The sequence below is a fragment of the Triticum aestivum genome, chromosome 4B, assembly GCF_018294505.1.
Source record: "Triticum aestivum cultivar Chinese Spring chromosome 4B, IWGSC CS RefSeq v2.1, whole genome shotgun sequence".
NCBI lineage: Eukaryota > Viridiplantae > Streptophyta > Magnoliopsida > Poales > Poaceae > Triticum > Triticum aestivum.
Genome location: NC_057804.1, coordinates 452912250 through 452930043, shown reverse-complemented (window position 1 = coordinate 452930043; position 17794 = coordinate 452912250). Strand labels below are relative to the sequence as shown.

Below are 17794 nucleotides of genomic sequence, written 5' to 3'. Positions count from 1 at the left end.
GAAAATTCTTTCAAAAACTTCTTTCTTTAAAAATCTAATGGGAAAAGAGTGTCCATAGCATACTAATATTTTCTAACTTCAATTTGAACTGACAAACAAACTGCTAGGTGTAACTGTTTTCATAACTTCAGTATAAACAGACAATAACAAACTAGCCCTTGAAGCATATTCATGTCAGCATTTTTTCCATACAACATTTGCGGTGTTAGTTTTGCAATTCATTTCTTTTAATAATAATTCTTTTAAAGACTTTGCAAGCTAGTACAGACTTACTGTGTTTCAGTTTAGATCCACCTATTAGCTTAATATATTTAACAAAAAAAATATGACAGAATGAATACAGAACATTACTTTACATACTTTACATAACAATGTGCAAGAAACCGAAAGGACCTAGCTAGAGCAGAAGGTCGCGAACTCTGACTGGCCTTTTAACTGCATTTGTGTAGCCCTGCAAAAAACAACAGGCATAATAATGTCAATGCTAGAACAAGAAGCATCTAGAGTCCCATGGTCATTTGGGTCAAAAGAACTACAGGGTGAAGGCATAAAGGTTGTCGAGAAATTTATCAGAAAAACAAAATCACACTGGAACAGTTCGTAGACAAGGAATTTCCAGCGGTCATACCACTCTCAAGCACCATGTCACCGACTAGCCATACCAACAGTTCTTAGTTCCATAATTCGATATGCAAAATGGAACAAGTACTCTTAGCTACATTGCGTTCTACGTAGCTTTTATGCCAACATAAAACATAATGTGGTACTCCCTCTGTACACAAATGTAGGACGTTTTTGCAGTTTAAATTAAACTAACCGTCTTACATTTGTGTACAGAGGGAATACTTCTAAAGAAAAGGACAATGTGCCAGTTTACAATATTACTGTTTGTGTAGCTTTCTGCTTAATTAGTTCTAGGGGCATGAGGGCTTGCAGTACAGCTATGCTAATGTACTGTTGATGTTAAGAAGAAGGCGATATCTTATGACTCTACAAAATTGCCACTGTTTTCCTGCTTGTGATAATGAGCGCAAAAGGATGATTGTACATTGATCCAAGTTTAGATCACTGCAGAAATCATGGTACCATAATGAAAACACACAAACCTCATTATATTTGAAGATAAGCGGGCGCAAATCCCTCTGAACTGTTGCTCCTTGCTGCCCAGCATCAATATGAGTCTTTGCACCCCCTGGTCTTTCTTTCCTAAAGCTGTTTTTGTCAAGGAAAAGAGGTAGCTTCATAATCAATGCCTTGAATATGCAGTCACGTTTGAAAATAATGATAACTGATGTGTTACCTTTGAAAGAAATCAGTTGGGTGACTTGAGGGTCTCTTTGCATGTGCAAGACCTTTACCACTCAAACTAGAGGCTGAGTTTAGCTGCGTTGGAAGTGTAGATGATTTGCCCTTAGAGCTACCCTGAGAAGTATCACATGCAGTACCAGTCGCTGTTTTCTGGCATGTAGTTGTTGGAACTTCACTCCTAACTCCTTCATTAATTTGGTTCAACAATTTTCCTGCACTATCTTTGATGATTTTTTGCTTCTCTACCTGCAGAAAACATGTGTTAACAATAACAATAGAATAGTCTCTTTTGTGTGCCCAGTGTGGCATTTCCAAACATGAAAGGCCCCTGATAACAGAAATTATAGAGAATACATATTGGATTGTAAAAAAATGGAACTGCCAACTAAAGTAAAAAAGTAAAACAATTTGAACCCTAAAATATGGTGTCTAGTCCAATTAGAACCCTGAACTATCAAACTGTTCAATAAACCATTTTTACAAGAAAACACAAAAGCCCTGCATCTCGATGCATTGATAGAAGAAAGATATGTACAAGCCCTAAGAAGAACCACACCCCAAATTTACAACGCTGCACTCCTAAGTGATAGGCAAAACTGTTCAAATTAAACCCTATACATTGTAAAACCATTCAACTTGAATCTTAGCCAGTTTTCGTTAGTGGCTTTGCATTTTGGGGATTGCAGATAATGTGAAAAAACAAAAAGATGTACGGAATGCCAGGAATTTATAGCCTGCAAATTTTCATCATAAAATATGACTACCTGTAATGTGCAAAAATGTTGAGATAAATAGATTTTGTATGTAAGGCACTATTTTGTTTTAAATAGATTTCTGCATGCACATCAATTTCCAATTATTTCAGAAACTTTGTGAAGCTACTAGAAATAACCGGGTTGAGGTTTGGAAAGTGGCTTTATCTTCCAAGGTTCTCAAAAACCTAAAACAATTCACAGGTGTGGTGTGCGCTATTAAGTAAGAACCAGAAAAAACCATCAAATTTGATCACATGTGTTGCATTAGAAATGAAAACAAAAGATAAATAAACTCTTATCAATTTTGCACAGGATACAAACTGTCATACTTATGAATTTCGCAGGGTTATCATTTGATAGCATTTCCTACAAACATGGATTTTTTTTCATATTTTCTGAAAGCCCTGAAATACAAAAGCACTTTTCAAAACCAGTCTAGGGATCATATTAATTACTTTAGAAAGTTCAGGACTTAATACAAACTGTTCGAGAGTTTAAGGTTCAGGTAAAACCAAGCACAATTGTTCAGGGTTCAAAATGGAGTTTTTCCTAAACTAGATAATTTATACTAGAAGCTCAGCCCCCCAAAAGAAAGCAAGTAATGGATCTAGATACAAACAAAAAACCTGCTGGCATTTGGAAGTCCTCAATACTCCCTCCGTTTTTATTTACTCGCATATTAGAGTTGACTGAAGTCAAACTTACTAAAATTTGACCAAGTTTACAGAAAAGAATATAAATATTTACCATAACAAATCTATATGAAGTGGAAGTACATTCAACAATAAATCTACTGGTATTGATTTGTTATTGTATATGTTAATATTTTTGTCTATAAACTTTGTCAAAATTTATAAAGCTTGACTTTGACCAAACCTAATACGCGTAGTAAATAAAAACGGAGGAATACATATTTCTCTGCAGATAACTTCCTAACCCGAAGTCGTATGGTCACAGCCAGTTTTTCAAATAATGTAATCAAAATATGCTCTGGTCAGTTCATGCATACAGGTTCAAGATAGTTTTCCAGGAAAATATGGAAACGAATGATGAGCTGGAAAAGATTTCATAGAAATAAAAAGGTCAATATTTGGTTTCTCATATCAAAGAAGTTGCAGTCAGTGAAGGAATTGTTAAGGTGGCAAGCACTAAGCAAGAAATATAGAACTTAAGGGTTTCAAACATAGAAGTTGGAACTACTGCTCACCTCGTGCACCAAGACCTGTTTCATGGCCAAAGAGAGACCAATGTGCTCGGATTGATAATCCTGACATCAACATCTTTGTCAGGTACAGTGAGAAAAGAGAGAACTGTGAAAAAAAAGAATAAAAAAGTTGGGAAGAACCTTAAAGCTTATGATATCATTGATTGGAGGATCAAAAGAAAGTGAAGGAATATCCATAGGCACAATAGATCCATTTGCCCTTTCTTGAGGTTCAAACTTTGTGTTTTTGTATGTAACCGAGTAAGCAACCATAGTATCAACTAGCTGCACAAGTTCATTTTTTTCCCTCTCTGACATCAAATTCAGTGCCACCTGATCATGCCATGTATAGTTAGAAATCTAACAGGGATGGAAATATACAAAGAAAATAAATATAAAAATTTGCAATACGATGTAAGATCCCCGTGTTCAAAACTAGTGAACTTGGATTAGCATAGGGTCCTATCAGGAACTTAGACTCCTTACTTGGTTGCTAAATTGTTGTAGGTAGACTGGCAGATGCATTAATTCCATCTTATTGTGGGTGCATCACTAGACTATAGAATGTTCTGGGGTAGGGGCATGGTGCAGATAGCTATTTTTTCTTAGAAACCAAGGTGCATCTGAGCAGATAAATTACTGCATGCCAATGCCAATAGGGAAGTTAGAAAATCGAGCATTGGAACACAACACTAAGGTGATTGAGAACTTACAGGTCTCAGATTCAACGGCGAAAGAATATGTAAAAAGGGGGAAGCAATGTCTCCAACAAAAGATTCCACTGACAGGTGCCTTGAAATGAGCGGTGGCATTCGGTTTTGCCAGGTCTTCAATGTGTCCTTCTTTTCCAAAAGCATTGTTCGGCACCTAAAACATATCCACATTAACCCGCTGATGGATAGCTATTAGCTATAAATGTGTTAAAAACTAAAAACCTTTGCAGGGCTTTCGGCCACTCAATATTTGGCTTCTCAACTTGAGCAACGATACGGCTTATAGTGATGGCAATAGGAGGTTGATATGCTGAAATAAAATGGTAAACTCTTTAAGTTAGTCCAACATTTATTAAAAATAGGTAATAAACAGCCAGATACTACCTTGGAGTGACATATGCTGAGTTCGGTAAACATATTGCGTCAAATAATCAGAAACTCCAAGTACATCAAGGCATTTCACCTGCAAGGTGGTTTGGTCTACAGTATGTACAATATATTTACAGAGCAAGAAATTGATGAACTCTCCAAGGAGGTGCAGTGGTGAGTGTACAAGGTCCACACACCAGGCTCTGGCCCTTGGCTCTACTTTAATTTGAACTGTGGGTGCATGATAAATACGAATTTGTGATTATTAAGAGTTTATACCGTCTTGTGCAGCATTGGGTCATGGTAAGAGAGTTTTAAGAAGTTCTCATGAATCCCATCCATAGTAACATCATAATCACCACTGCAAATAGAACATGACATGATAAGAAAGTGAACCAAGCCCATATAGAAGAAGTGTGCAATGTACAAAACAAATTTTACCGGTTAGATATGAGTGAGAACAGAGAGCCAATGTCCTTGTCTCCGCTCACATTACAATCTGCCATTTCCGCCCGCTTGAGTTTTTTCTTTTGAAGAACCTGAGAAGCAAACTTGTTATCATTAAATGGTACAATGAGCAAATGTATTGTTATTTTTTACAGCAATGCATGATATGGGTTGCCTTCTGAACTTATGCTTGGCACACAATTTCAGTACCAATATTGAAAGTTTGGGATTATACATTCATTGCTTGAACAATGAAGGCATCCGCAGAAAATAAAATAATTGCAGTAAGAAAACATCAGACCTGTTTCCAAACATCAAGGATGCTTTTGGACATGTCCTTCCTTCCAATGACTTGTGAATCAAACCCTGACTGCTCAATGACACAGAGCAATGAGAATTGAACTCTATATCAGTTAAATAGTAGCATCAGCCAGCAGGTGGCCATCTCAATTAGCTTACTTACAATGTTTAGTGCCTCTCTTTTCTTGTTCAGAAATTGAAGAGTGTTCAGGCATGATCGGATGTCACATTCTGCATGGAGGCTTTGCTCACTTAGTACAGTCTATGAGGCCAACCAGTCATCTCATGTATAAAACAAATTTATGCATGTACTAGCAATTCTCCTTCATCCATCTCTGTATAAATAAGTGCATAATACAAGCAAAAGTAGCACTACATATGGCAAAATAATAGGTTTCAGGTCCAAGACTAAAAGTTAAATTAAGACAAAGCTTTGCAAAGAGTGAATTCGAATAAACTACGGTGAAGATCCTGAGTGCTGAAAAGCATAAAAACAGGTTCCCCAAAGTATGCCAGCATATAAAGATATTTTAGTTAAACGCATCACAAATATAGATATATATATATCAAGTTAATTTCACAAATATAGGATATAGTTATCCAATTAATTTGAACAGACAAGCTAGGAGGATGAAAGTAAACAAAGCTACTATGGCAGTTGTATAATATGTTTCAGCAGATGCTGAGTTTTGTTACACAACTAAAGTAGTTAATGAGACATGTAGGTGCTCGGTTGGTCAAAAATCTAGTCAATTTAGCTAAATAAATATCTGTAGGAGTAAACAATTATTGGTTCGTTTAAACATAAGAAGAAGACTAGAATTCCAGAAGTACAAGTATTATCACTCAAGGAGATATTGCATGTCCATTGATAGACTAGAGTATCTTGGTTCTGCTATTGTTACAAAATGGGAATAGCATTATGCACCAATATTAAGCATAGTTATGGCTTGCGTGGAGCAAAAGAAACTGTACCAGTATAATCCGCTAATGCAGAAAGAGCAATTGAACTTGTCTTGAATCCTTCCTTCTTGCATATGTACTTGAGCCTAAACAAGCAAAACTTATTTATGAGCAAAATGTACCATACTAAAATAGAATGTGTTGAATGTTATTCGGTAAGTGCCTTTACATTACCTGTTCACCACACGACTAATCGTTGGCTGCACAAAAATATGAACCCTGTAAAATTAAACCAATCCTTATAAGAAAGTTTAAACAATTTTAGGACTGCACGGAACTATAAAAAAATACGAGGAAGGAAACATTACTTGGCTACTTGGCGTAGTTTTCTCAAGGCTGGAGCATACAGGTCATTGCATATACAAATTACCTACAAATAATATCATATGAATGAATACAATGTGAAGGCATTAAAATGAAGGTGGCAGCACAGCATCATTGCTTACAGGCCTCAGTAGTTTTGCTGTTCTATGACTTTTCCTTGAGGAAGCCTTTTGGACTTGAGTTTCTTCAGCTCCATTGCTTCTGTCAGAATTGTTGTTCTTATCAGCATTGATCTGCACCGAAAAGAGTTAATCATCCATTATCACAGAAATACGTTCATATGCACTATGTTGCGGAGAATAGCCTATCTCGGCTCTCAACTACACAGCAATGCAAAATATTATTCAATTAACAAAAGTAAGAATATAAGAAAACTGTTGAAATATATTGAGCAGACGATTCAATATGGTATCATAGCTAACAGATCTCAAGCTCATGACCAGGCGAACGCACTATTATTAAAAGAAAATAGCCAACTTACCATCTTTAGAATAACCTCCACTGCCCCTTTTCCATCACCAAGCGCTCCATCAATTTCATCAATTACCTACACATGCTAGCAGACCTTAACAGAATGTGGGGAAAGTGATTTAACAGTCTGGTAGCATAAGTTAACTCACCAGACACTTAGGTTTGGAATCTGACATGATAGAGTTCATCTGAACTACATCAAGAATTTTTGGTTCAATGGATGAAGCAGAACGATCATCACTGGCATTTATCTGCATGTATGTAATACTTAACATAAGCAATGCCCAGAATCTGTATTCATAAGCAGCTGAGTGCCCCCCGCAAAAAAAAATGAGTGCCAGCCCATAGACCGATAGCAAAAGTAGCCACCAATCATAACTAACAAGAGGCGACATTAGAAGGAATTTGGAGGAAATCTTGCTAAACAACATGTCACCATGGGCTTCAAAGGGGCGTAATAGACTAATACTTGCAGTTTTACAGTGTATAGAATATAAAAAACCTATCCAGCGGTATCCAGTTGTGACTAGATGATGCGTAACAAAACTGAAGACAATTCAGAAGGATGCAACAGATATATCAGATCCACTAATCATATAGCCACTAAAAGATGTATGCTCCTATAGGAAGTGCCTAAATATTGCTCATCAAATCGAATCACATAGAAGCTACCACACAATAAACAAGTAATATTGTTCCTATTCAGACCTCCACAACATGGTAACCACAATGTTTAGCTGCCACGTGAGCAAGTGTTGTCTTCCCAAGGCCAGCTGGACCACATAGTAGCAACACCTGCAACATCAGGAGGTTATTCAAATGCAGCAACTGCTTAGCACAGCTTGCGGTCATCTTCATAAGACACAGAACACTAGTACTAACCCACCTTCTGTTCTGGTGCGTTATCAACGGAAGGCTTTTTGTGAAAGGTGCTTTTCAAATCTTCTGAGTTGCTACCAGGTGTATTTTGGGGCATGCTATCTTGACCCATGACATAGGCTCCCCTGCTCTTGGAAAAGAAACTTCTGCTACTTGAGTTCTTTTGAATGGTACAAGAATGTCTACGTAAGGCGGATAAAGTATCATCACTTGTACCCTGGATATGGGACCCAAACACACAGGAGTCCCATTGTTTTAACCATAGAAGTACCTGGATGAGGAACATCAAGCAAAGCAAAGATTCTTACAGATCAGCTCTACACTGATAAACACATTTCTTAAGGAAATGGGATGGCTATTTACCTCCCTGTTTGTGTGCTCATCACTTAACAGCTCTGTAAAAGAGTGTGGTGCATATTTCTCCACCCAAAGTTGTTCTGTGACTATTGGAGTCAACGGACAACCCTCGACATACTGTGCCTCTGTGCTTTCCATCAAGGCCTTCATACACATTACAGAGATGGATTACTAAGATATGTATTAACTTGCTGCAGCAATCAACACTGCACTGGGATTAATGTATCTTCCTAAGAAACCATTAAATTAAAATAAATACCATAGTGACTAGTGGGCACCTATTCCTATGTTGCCCAACTACCATTTAGTTCACTGCTTGCTTATCATAGCCACTGCTCACTTGACCAGACTATAATGATGCAGGAAAACAATCCGGTTGTGTATCTATTTACATGCTAATGATCTGCACATATATCTCACATGTGTACCTTTGCTAGAGCCTCTTGTTCCGCTTGCATAGTCAACGAATGAAATGATTCTGGGAGAAGCCCTGCAGAAGAGAAAAAAACAGTAAGTAAAGCAAGACGAATCTTCATTCTAGGGAGAAATGATTAAGAGCGTGGAATCGAAGTACACTACTTAGTAACTAACCATCGTGGTTGGAAATTGAAGTCCTTCGCCCAGTTCCCTCAATTACTTCGCTAACCAATTTCTCCGTCGCAAGCTTGGCATAAACTCTTTCTCCGTTGGGCGCTGTGACGGGCATAGAGTCCCCCTGGATCTCCGACGCGAACCGCGACACAATCTTCTCGGCGACGGCTTCGGCGGCGGGAGGGGGCGAGTACCGCAGCCAGTCTTCGTCCACCGAATCCACCCGATCGACATTCCTCCTCTTGCTCCTGTCCTCCTCCTGCTCCGGCGGAGGCGGAGGGGGAGGCCGCTTCAGATTGGCGTCCGACACCTCATCTTCGTACAGATTTAGTCGATTCAATCAGCAGTCGAGACAATCGAGGCCTAGATTCGTAGTCTATAGAGATGGAGAGTGATGCGTACCTGCGGGCTTTGCGGGGGAGGTGGCGGTCTCCTGCGGGGGGGCGGGCGGTTTGCACGCGTCGCCGGCGGCCGGGAGGAAGCCCTCAGCGGGGTCGTCGAAGTAGGCGTACTCCTCTTCTTCCGGGAGGAGGCCGTTGCTCTCCATCCACTCGAGCTCCTCCGGATCTGGCATCTCCATGTCGGCCGCCATCTCCGTCGCCGACGCAGCGCAGCGGAGTTCCAAGCGGCGGCGAAAAGCGAATGGCTCCGATAGCGGGAAATGGCGGGGAAATGAGAGTGGGCTAGGGCGTTGCCGCCTTTTTCCGGCGAGTGGGGGTTTTGTGGTGACACCAAGCTGGCCAAACTGGCCGGCCCGGCACGGCCCTCACAGGCACGTTTACTAGACGGGCCGTGTCGTTTCGGCCCGTGTGCCTCGCTCCTCGGCCCAGGCAGGACACAGTTAGTAAATGGGCCGGCCCGTCACGTTTAGCATGCTGGGCATGTTCTTTAGGCTGTTGGGGTGTATGTAGTCATATATATCTATTACCCTATAAAAGCACGAAAGAGCGGAGAACCAATTCATTCTATTCGTCAAATCCTACGATCTGATGGTCTACATCCCTCCAACATACTAAACGTCTTTTATGCTTTAATTACCGACCATGCCATTACGGTATTACCACCGTGCCATTACCTTAGGGTGTGTTTGGTTTCTGTGACTGAACGGCATGGGTCGGTTCCGTCCCGAAGTATCATTCTCGTGTATGGTTGACCCGAGGAACCGGAACCCACTCGTTCCTGGAACGGCATATTCGGTCGATATGCCGAACCAGGTCGTTCCTTCGAATTGGCCGGACGAGCAGAACGCCTCAGTCTCACGCCTTCCCCTAACTCTCGCTCACCCCCAATCTCAGTGTCGCCACCCCCTCGTCTCTCCCCACTCGATCTGCGGCGTCGCCGGCCACCCCCCTCATCCCTCCTCCCTCGATCTGCGACGCCGACGGCCACCCCCTTGTCTCTCCCGCTCGATCTGCGACGCCGCCGGCCGCTCCCACCTCTCTCCTCTCCAACTTCGACTCTCCCTCTCTAATGGCGTGCACCAGCAGCGCGGCAGCAGACTAACAGCGGGCGAGCGGAGGCGGTGGAAGAGAGGCATGGCGGCGGCCCATTTGGCCGAGAGCGAGCTGGCAAGGAAGCCGTTGCAGACCTCTGCGCCATGGGGGTGTTCGCCGCGGTGTGTATGCTGACTGATCTGATGATGTACGCCGTGCCGTTCGAGAGCTTCATCTTCTTTTGCTAGTGAAAAAGGAGGAATTTTTTTGCTACTGATTGTAAACTGCAATTAGCAAATGTGTGTGTTGTAATGTCGAGTATGAACTCTGAATTGTTGGTGCATGAGCGAGTCTGAAATCTGAACTGTTCGTACATGCAAGAGTCTGAGCCACGAAGGGTGGATGGTAATGGCAATTATTTCTTATGTATAGTGACTAAATTTATAAATAGTCCAAACTATAATACAATTGAATTTTCACTGACAATTCAAACAATGTATTGATAAAAAATATTGTTCTATTTAAATGAGGCAATTCCGAGAGATAATATCATCATTTCTAACCAAATTCATTCCGTTCCATTACCCTAACCAAACACTGGAATGTAGCCATTCCGTTCCACATAATTATTCCAACCAACATACAAACAGAACCAACCCGCTCCGGTGGAATGGAACCGTTCCATTCCATTTCATTCTACTTCGTTCCTGAACCAAACACACCCTTTGTCCTCTCCTCTTTCACGCACGACCAGAAACAAAAACCGCTGCCCTCTCTCGACCACGTCACATGCCTCGCCGCCACCCACCGCCTCGATCTCCATGCGTCGTTGGACCACTCGACTTGTGCCTCGATCTCCACGCGCCGCTGGACCGCCTCGCCCAAGCGCCGCCATACCACCTCGGCATGTGCTTCTCCACGCGCCGCCGGACCACCGCGCCCAAGCACCGCCACGACATGTGCCTCTCCACGCACCGCTGGACCACCATGGCCATGCTCGAGGCGCACGTCCGGACCGCTGCACCCAAGCACGGTCGGACCGCCGCGACCTGTGCCTCTCCACGCTCCGCCGGACCGCCGCTTCCATGCTCCAGGTGCACGTCCGCCTCCGGGCCACCGCATCCACGCTCCACACACACGGTCGCGTCATCCACTCACCGCCGGACCTCAGGTTCCTTCCCTCAGATTCATTCTGGTTGCAATGACAATTTTTGTCAGTTCTAAGCTTGCTTCATAGAGTGTCGTAGTTAAAACAGATATGCAAACATATGTATTGGAGCGGTGGACTGCAAAATCAAGTTGATGTACATAATGGGGTAGATGATTCTGATCCGTCTATCTATGTTGACGCTCCTTCAGTTCATCAATGCTTGAAAGTGCTAGTTATCGACTAGAGGAGGGGTGAATAGGCGATTTTTATCAAAGTCTTCAAAACATGAAAGTTTCAAAGACAAACAATAGAAATGACCTAATTGATATGCAGCGGAAGATAAACTACAACAAGCAAACCATAATCAAGTATGAAATAATGTGAAAGTACAAAGACTAATAGCAGCTTGGTAGTAAGGATCAGGATGGAAGATAGTATGAAGCCAACCAACGATAGTAGTCAAGCAATGAAGTCAAACAGGTACGACAAATAGGCAATGCCTTCATGAAGACAAACTCAAAGTAAAGGGAGGGAGAGGATATAACCAGTCACTTGTTGAAGACACAGGATTTGTTGGACCAGTTCCAGTTGCTGTGACAACTGTACGTCTGGTTAGGGAGGCTGAGATTCAACTCAGAAGACCGCGTCTTCACCTTATTCCCCTTGAGCTAAGGACACACAGTCCTCGCCCAATCACTCTGGTAAGTCTTCAAGGTAGACTTCCGAACCTTCACAGACTTCGTTCACCGGCGATCCACAACGACTCTTGGATGCTCAGAACGCGATGCCTAACCGGCTGGAGGATACAAAGTCCTCAAGTGTAATAAGTCTTCAGGTCACTCAAATAGAAAGACTTCAGTGATGCCTAACACTCTTTGGCTCTGGGTGTTTGGGCTTTGTCCTCGCAAGGATTTCTCTCTCTCAAAGGCTTCGAGGTGGGTTACTCTCAAATGACTAAAGTCATGAACTAACTCTGAGCAGCCACCAATTTATGGTGTAGGGGGTGGGCTATTTATAGCCATAAGGCAACCCGACCTAATATGTCCGAAATGACCCTGGGTCACTAAGGAACTAACACGTGTTCCAACGGTCAGATTTCAAACACACACGGCAACTTTACTTGGGCTACAAGCAAAGCTGACTCATCCAGCTCTGGATAAGATTTGCTCTCATTGTCTTCGCTCGAAGACACAGGATTTGGGTTGAGCATCACTTCAGTCATTCTGACTTTGTTCACTTGGACCCCACTTAACAGTACGGTGGTTCCTATGACTCAACAAAGAAGAAAAAGGAAACAGCGAAACAACACAGTCTTTGCGCTCCATAGTCTTCACTCAATGTCTTCTCATGTCATAGTCTTCAATATGAATATCTTCACATGCCACCATTGTCGTCAATGTCTTCATACATTTTTAGGGGTCATCTCCGGTAGGTAAACCGAATCAATGAGGGACACTACCTGCGTTATCCTGCAATTCTCACAAACGCATTAGTCCCTCAACCAACTTTGTCGTCAATACTCCAAAACCAACTAGGGGTGGCACTAGATGCACTTACAATCTCCCCCTTTTTGGTGATTGATGACAAACTGGTTGAAGTTTTCAACGGGAATGAAGTATGTGAAATTGTAAAGGATAGGGTATTGTCTTCATAAGTGGCAAGCGCTCCCCCTGAAGATGTGCATATAAGTAATTTGCTTTTGGAATGCAAATGCACATGGCAGGTTGTACTTGTGGAGATCCTCTTCAACTTATGAAGATAATTCATCATGCATGAAATGATATAACTAAGAGAGTGACATGCATAATAAAAAATGGACGTCTGCAGAATGATCTAAGTGCGGAAGTTATCATCGCACATGGAAAAGCAAATAAGTAGCAGACGACCATCGAGTTTAAGTGTTACAACTCAAAGAACGAAATGTATCAAAAGCAAGAGTTGTAATCACTAGGCAAAACATAAAGCAACCGCCCATATGAACCCGCTTGAAGACTATCAAACTCATAAGCTTCTCCCCCTTTTGTCAGTAATGACCAAAAAGGTTTGAAGACATAGAGCATCTACTCGTCCTCATGAGGAGTAGGTGAAGCAGCAGGGTTGTCGTTGTTGTTTGGCGGCGCAGACGAACTTGGTGCAGTGTCGATGCGTGCAGAAGTAGGGGGCGGTGAAGTAGCATCGTCTTCATCATTGATCACTTTGGCATTCATAGTTGCCGCGGAGGAAGAATAGTCAGAGTCTTCAAGGGATGGAGTTCGACGTAGGACAACATTTCATGGAGGAGTGGAGTCAAACTTGAATCTTTCAGTGAAGCCATCGTCTTGAAGATCTGCTTCAGCACTGAGCAGTGTCAAACTCTTCCATGATCGCCGACAGGTTTCGTGAGTGACAAAGGAATTCTTGGTGGCAAGATTTCGAATGCGATTTACGTCCACCAAGAGGCTTTGCATCTGTCGCTTGAGCCAAAAGTGATGCTTGTCTTGTTTCTGATGCAGTGCCACAAGAAGTTCTCGGTCATTTAGGACACGAGAGCGCTTCTTAGGCCTTTGGGCAATTGTGCTCTCAGTAGCTTCAGTTGGCGCACGATGAGGCAGACGAGTGTTCCCAGCCATTGGATAGACATGAGTTACTGCTTGGACTCCTTCCATGGGCTGAGTGAAGCTTTGGTGTTCAGCATTTTGAAGACAAAGAGGCTTCTTGGTAGGCTCAGGGTATATGGCTTCAACTGACATATCAACCTCTGGTAGAATGATCAGATGATTGCGAGCAGAGGGCTGATAGTTGATAGCAGAGTGTAGCTTGATGAGGCGCATGACCCATGTAGCATAGAATTTCAGGCCAAAAAGGTCAGATCCAGACGCAGCCAGTTGCCGGAGGAAGAATTCTTGTGCATTGAAGCTGATGCCATTGAGGATGTAAAAGACCAATGTCTTCATGGCTCCTTCAAGCTTTGCAGCTGATGAATGCCCTTTGATAGGCCATAGAGTCTGCCTGATGATGTGATATATTGTGCGAGGCAGATACTCAAGGTCATCAACAAAGAACTCCTTTGGGTATTCAGCGTCATGTGGCAGAGGCTTCATCATGCTCAACATTTGGCTCATGTTGGGTTCTGGCTTATGGAAGATGCTCTCTAGTGCATTGCAGTGGAGTTGACAATCAGGTTCGTACAGCTCACCGGGAGTGGATAGGCCTGTAAGCTCAATGATGTCAAGAGCTTTGGCTTCATGATGAACATTTCCTGTCATCCACTCGAGAACCCATATCTTTATATCCCTGTTGTAGCTGCGAATGTGGAGGGTAGCATAGAATTGAAGCAAAAGTTCCTCATTCCAATGTTCTTTATCTGTCACAAAGCTGAGCAGACCTGCATCACGAAAGCAATCAAGTGCTTCTTCTAAGCATGGCAGTCCAACAATGGCTTCAGTGTCGAGGCGCATATGAGGGAAAATGCGCCCTTGATCATACAGAACGCAGGAGTAATAGCTTCGCTGCTGATGACTCCAGAAACGATCAGATGATATTCTTGGCCTTGAGTAGGGGTTCTTTGCGCTGTCAAAGAAGGTGTTGTGACTTTTGAAGCCATTTGCATTGAAGGACCCTGTAGAGGTGGCAGTACCTGGGAACCTTGGCAGTCTTGGCTTTGGTTTCTGGACCTGAAGCCTATGCTCAATGTGATAATCAAACTGAGGACCAGAGACATTAGGTGGAGGGACCAGAATGAGCCATATGACAGTGATTAGCTGGCCATGGTTGTATGCTTGCTCAATTGTATGGGGCCTTGGTGGCGGAACAGGAGCAGTGGCAACAACAGAGGCTTCAGGCTGCACAACAGAAGCTTCAGGAGCAATTGCAGCATTGGCTTCTGGCATATTGGTTGGTGCAGGCTCCACACTTGCTTCAGCCATGATTACGTCACTGGCTTCATTTGTGTTGGTGGTGGCAGCCTCAAGATTTTCAACCACCACTTGATGAGCTGGAGGGTCTGGCACTAGCACGTTCACTTCAGAAACAACTTCTTTAGTAATGGGGGGGAGTAGGGACACGTTCTTCTTCTTGTTCGTCATCGGCTGATGCGGTCGGATTGTCTTCAGCAGCTTTGGCTTCAGACTTTCACAGTCGGAGTGGCTTCTGGAAACACTTGACGTGCAACAGATTGGTGGTGCACTTCTCCTTCTGGAACGCTCGAAAGAGGGACTTGAGGCCTTGGTCCTTTGCGAAGCCTTTGTAATACTGGCGACGCCTTTGGAGATGGAGTTGGCTGGGCCTCATCCTCTTCTTCTGGCACAGGTGGTGTGACTTGTTGTTGTTGGGGAGTACTCGGGGAGTCTTGTTGTTGTGGGTGATCAGCCCATGATGCATCCTGAGCAATTGGCGTCAGAGGACGACCAATGCTGATGATTTCGTTGTTCGTGAGAACAAGCGATGATACCAAGTTGTGTTCGATCTGAGGAAGAACTTCATCATCTTCAACATTGTCATGGTGACCAATGTCTTCAGCAGCGATGGGATCAACTGCTGGAATGTCTTCAGCTTCATAAGCCTCTGTGGAAGCAGGCTCATGAACAATCATCCGTCATTCTTGGTGTTCAGATGCAGGGCGAACCATTGAGATAGGTTCAACAACTAAGGGCTCTGTGGGAGCAGCCCGATTCTTCTTGGTTTTGCGCTTCTTCTTGGAGGGAGCAGCATCAGAGGCTTCTGTGTTTTTTCTTTTTCTGGCTTCAGCCTCGGCAGCCCTCGTCTTCTTCAGTTCTGAAGCGGTTGACATGACCTTTGGCTTCGAGCCAGTCATGCTGCTTGGGAAGACTATGCGAGGTTCATCCTGCCTTGAAGGTGCTGATTGGACAGTTGATAGCTTCTTCTTCTTTGCAGCCATTCTGGGGTCAATGCCCGGACGACCAAGAGCCTTGCGCTTCTCAGCCTCATTGTAGGCTAGCACACACTTGTCAGCTAGACTCTTCATGCGCTCACGAGAGCCTCTAGCTTCTTCGCGCTTCTTGTGAAAGGCTTCTTTGAGCTCGTGCAGCATGATCTTGAAGTTTTTGACATCTTGCACGTTGAGCTTGGCCACATGCTTCTTGAACTGAGCTTTCTCATAGTCGATCTTGTGCTTCAGTTCAACGATACGCTGAGCAAGAGCTAGCTCAGAAGCAATGGCGCCATTGAAGGTGACGCTGAGGCCAATGGGAAGTCGCAGATCATCAAAGCTGAGATTTGGGGTGTCAAACCACTCATCAATGAAGTTATGGATGATTGCCACATCAAAGAGAGGCAAATCATTGAAGATCTCTGCTTCTTCCTTGCTCTTGATCAGTTGCTCAAGAGCATCATCTGCAAGATCTTTATCGCTGGACAGATCAATGTGCTCTTCTCGCATAATGGCAGCAGGAGTCAATGTCTGATCAGTATTCTGGACGATTTTCTTTTTCTTCTCTGTCTTCTTGGAGATACGTGATAGATCTTTAGACTGCACACTGTCTTCAGGAGGTGCAGTGACCAGTGGCTTCGCACGTGAAGCTTTTGGAGGAGGAGCTGATTGTGAAGCCTTAGTCTTCTTTAGCTTCTGCGGCTTTGTAGGAGGAGCTGGGGCTTCATCAGTGTCATCATCATTATCAGAATGATCCACTTTGGCACCTTGGACCAAGATGTATGTGATGAGGCCATCAAGGTTTGAAAAGGGGCCGATGACATTGGGTTCTGCATCACGTGAGCCATCAGCACGGGGAGCAGAGGGACCAGGGTTGAAGTCTAATCCCAATGACTTCTTGTTTTCCTTGGCCGATGCCTTTGCATGCTGGAAGTTGCGCTTGAAGAGATTATCGTCATGACACCAGAGCAATGATGATGGGTCGGCATTTTTAGGCTGTGGTCCACGGACCATACAAGGATAAAAACCCTGTGCAATAGCTTCAGCTCTGTTCTTGGGTGGAAGGCCTCGATAGAGAATATCGCCCCAAGGACTTTTGATAGCATTCTTCTCAGCGTAATCCTGGGTCACGAACTTGTATTTGAACCATTGTTCAGCCCAATATCGTCGAATCCATTGGATTCATGTCTTGCGCTGATTATAATCCTCTTCAGGATCTGTCTTGTAAAGGTCTGCGAGGTCATCAGGCAAATCTTTTGAGTTCCCCCTCGACGCTGTCTGCCACCCTTCCTTACTGATTTCTCTGCAGCCATGAACTTCAAACTGAATGGCTTCAATACGTTCAAAGGCTTCAAAGGCTTTCGCTTGCTGGTCAAGCAGGAACTGGCTTCGGGAGAGTTAATGTGTTGCTGTAAGAATTCTGCAAACGAATGCAGACTATGAGAACCAAGGGATTCTCCCACGGACATGTACCTGTGACAGCATTAGAGATGCGAGGGAAGGGGGAGAGGTCATATGCATTCTCAGAAGATTTTGAAGATAAATCAGTTTGAAGACGTTGACCTTCATGTTGCAAAGACATTCACTTATATGTTGAGAGTTGGTTCCAGATTTGTACGAATCTGTGAATAAGTACAAGTGAGGAATCTAACTAGATATGAAG

At 43.3% G+C, this 17794-nt stretch overlaps 1 protein-coding gene across 1 annotated transcript; it reads right to left on the bottom strand.

The window, feature by feature from the left end:
- Positions 1–217: 217 nt before the first annotated feature.
- On the bottom strand, positions 218–9366 carry LOC123092666 (chromosome transmission fidelity protein 18 homolog). The gene is made up of 24 exons (XM_044514482.1): positions 9084–9366; positions 8682–8996; positions 8519–8580; positions 8097–8234; positions 7741–8004; positions 7563–7649; positions 7004–7105; positions 6865–6930; positions 6506–6616; positions 6368–6429; positions 6234–6278; positions 6072–6145; positions 5260–5327; positions 5098–5166; positions 4791–4888; positions 4629–4710; positions 4365–4443; positions 4203–4290; positions 3981–4134; positions 3409–3600; positions 3271–3330; positions 1301–1554; positions 1107–1212; positions 218–451 (listed from the first exon to the last, which is right to left on the bottom strand). The coding sequence occupies exons 1-24, from the start codon at positions 9271–9273 to the stop codon at positions 398–400; spliced, it is 2820 nt and encodes a 939-aa protein (XP_044370417.1). The 5' UTR covers positions 9274–9366; the 3' UTR covers positions 218–397.
- Positions 9367–17794: the final 8428 nt, after the last annotated feature.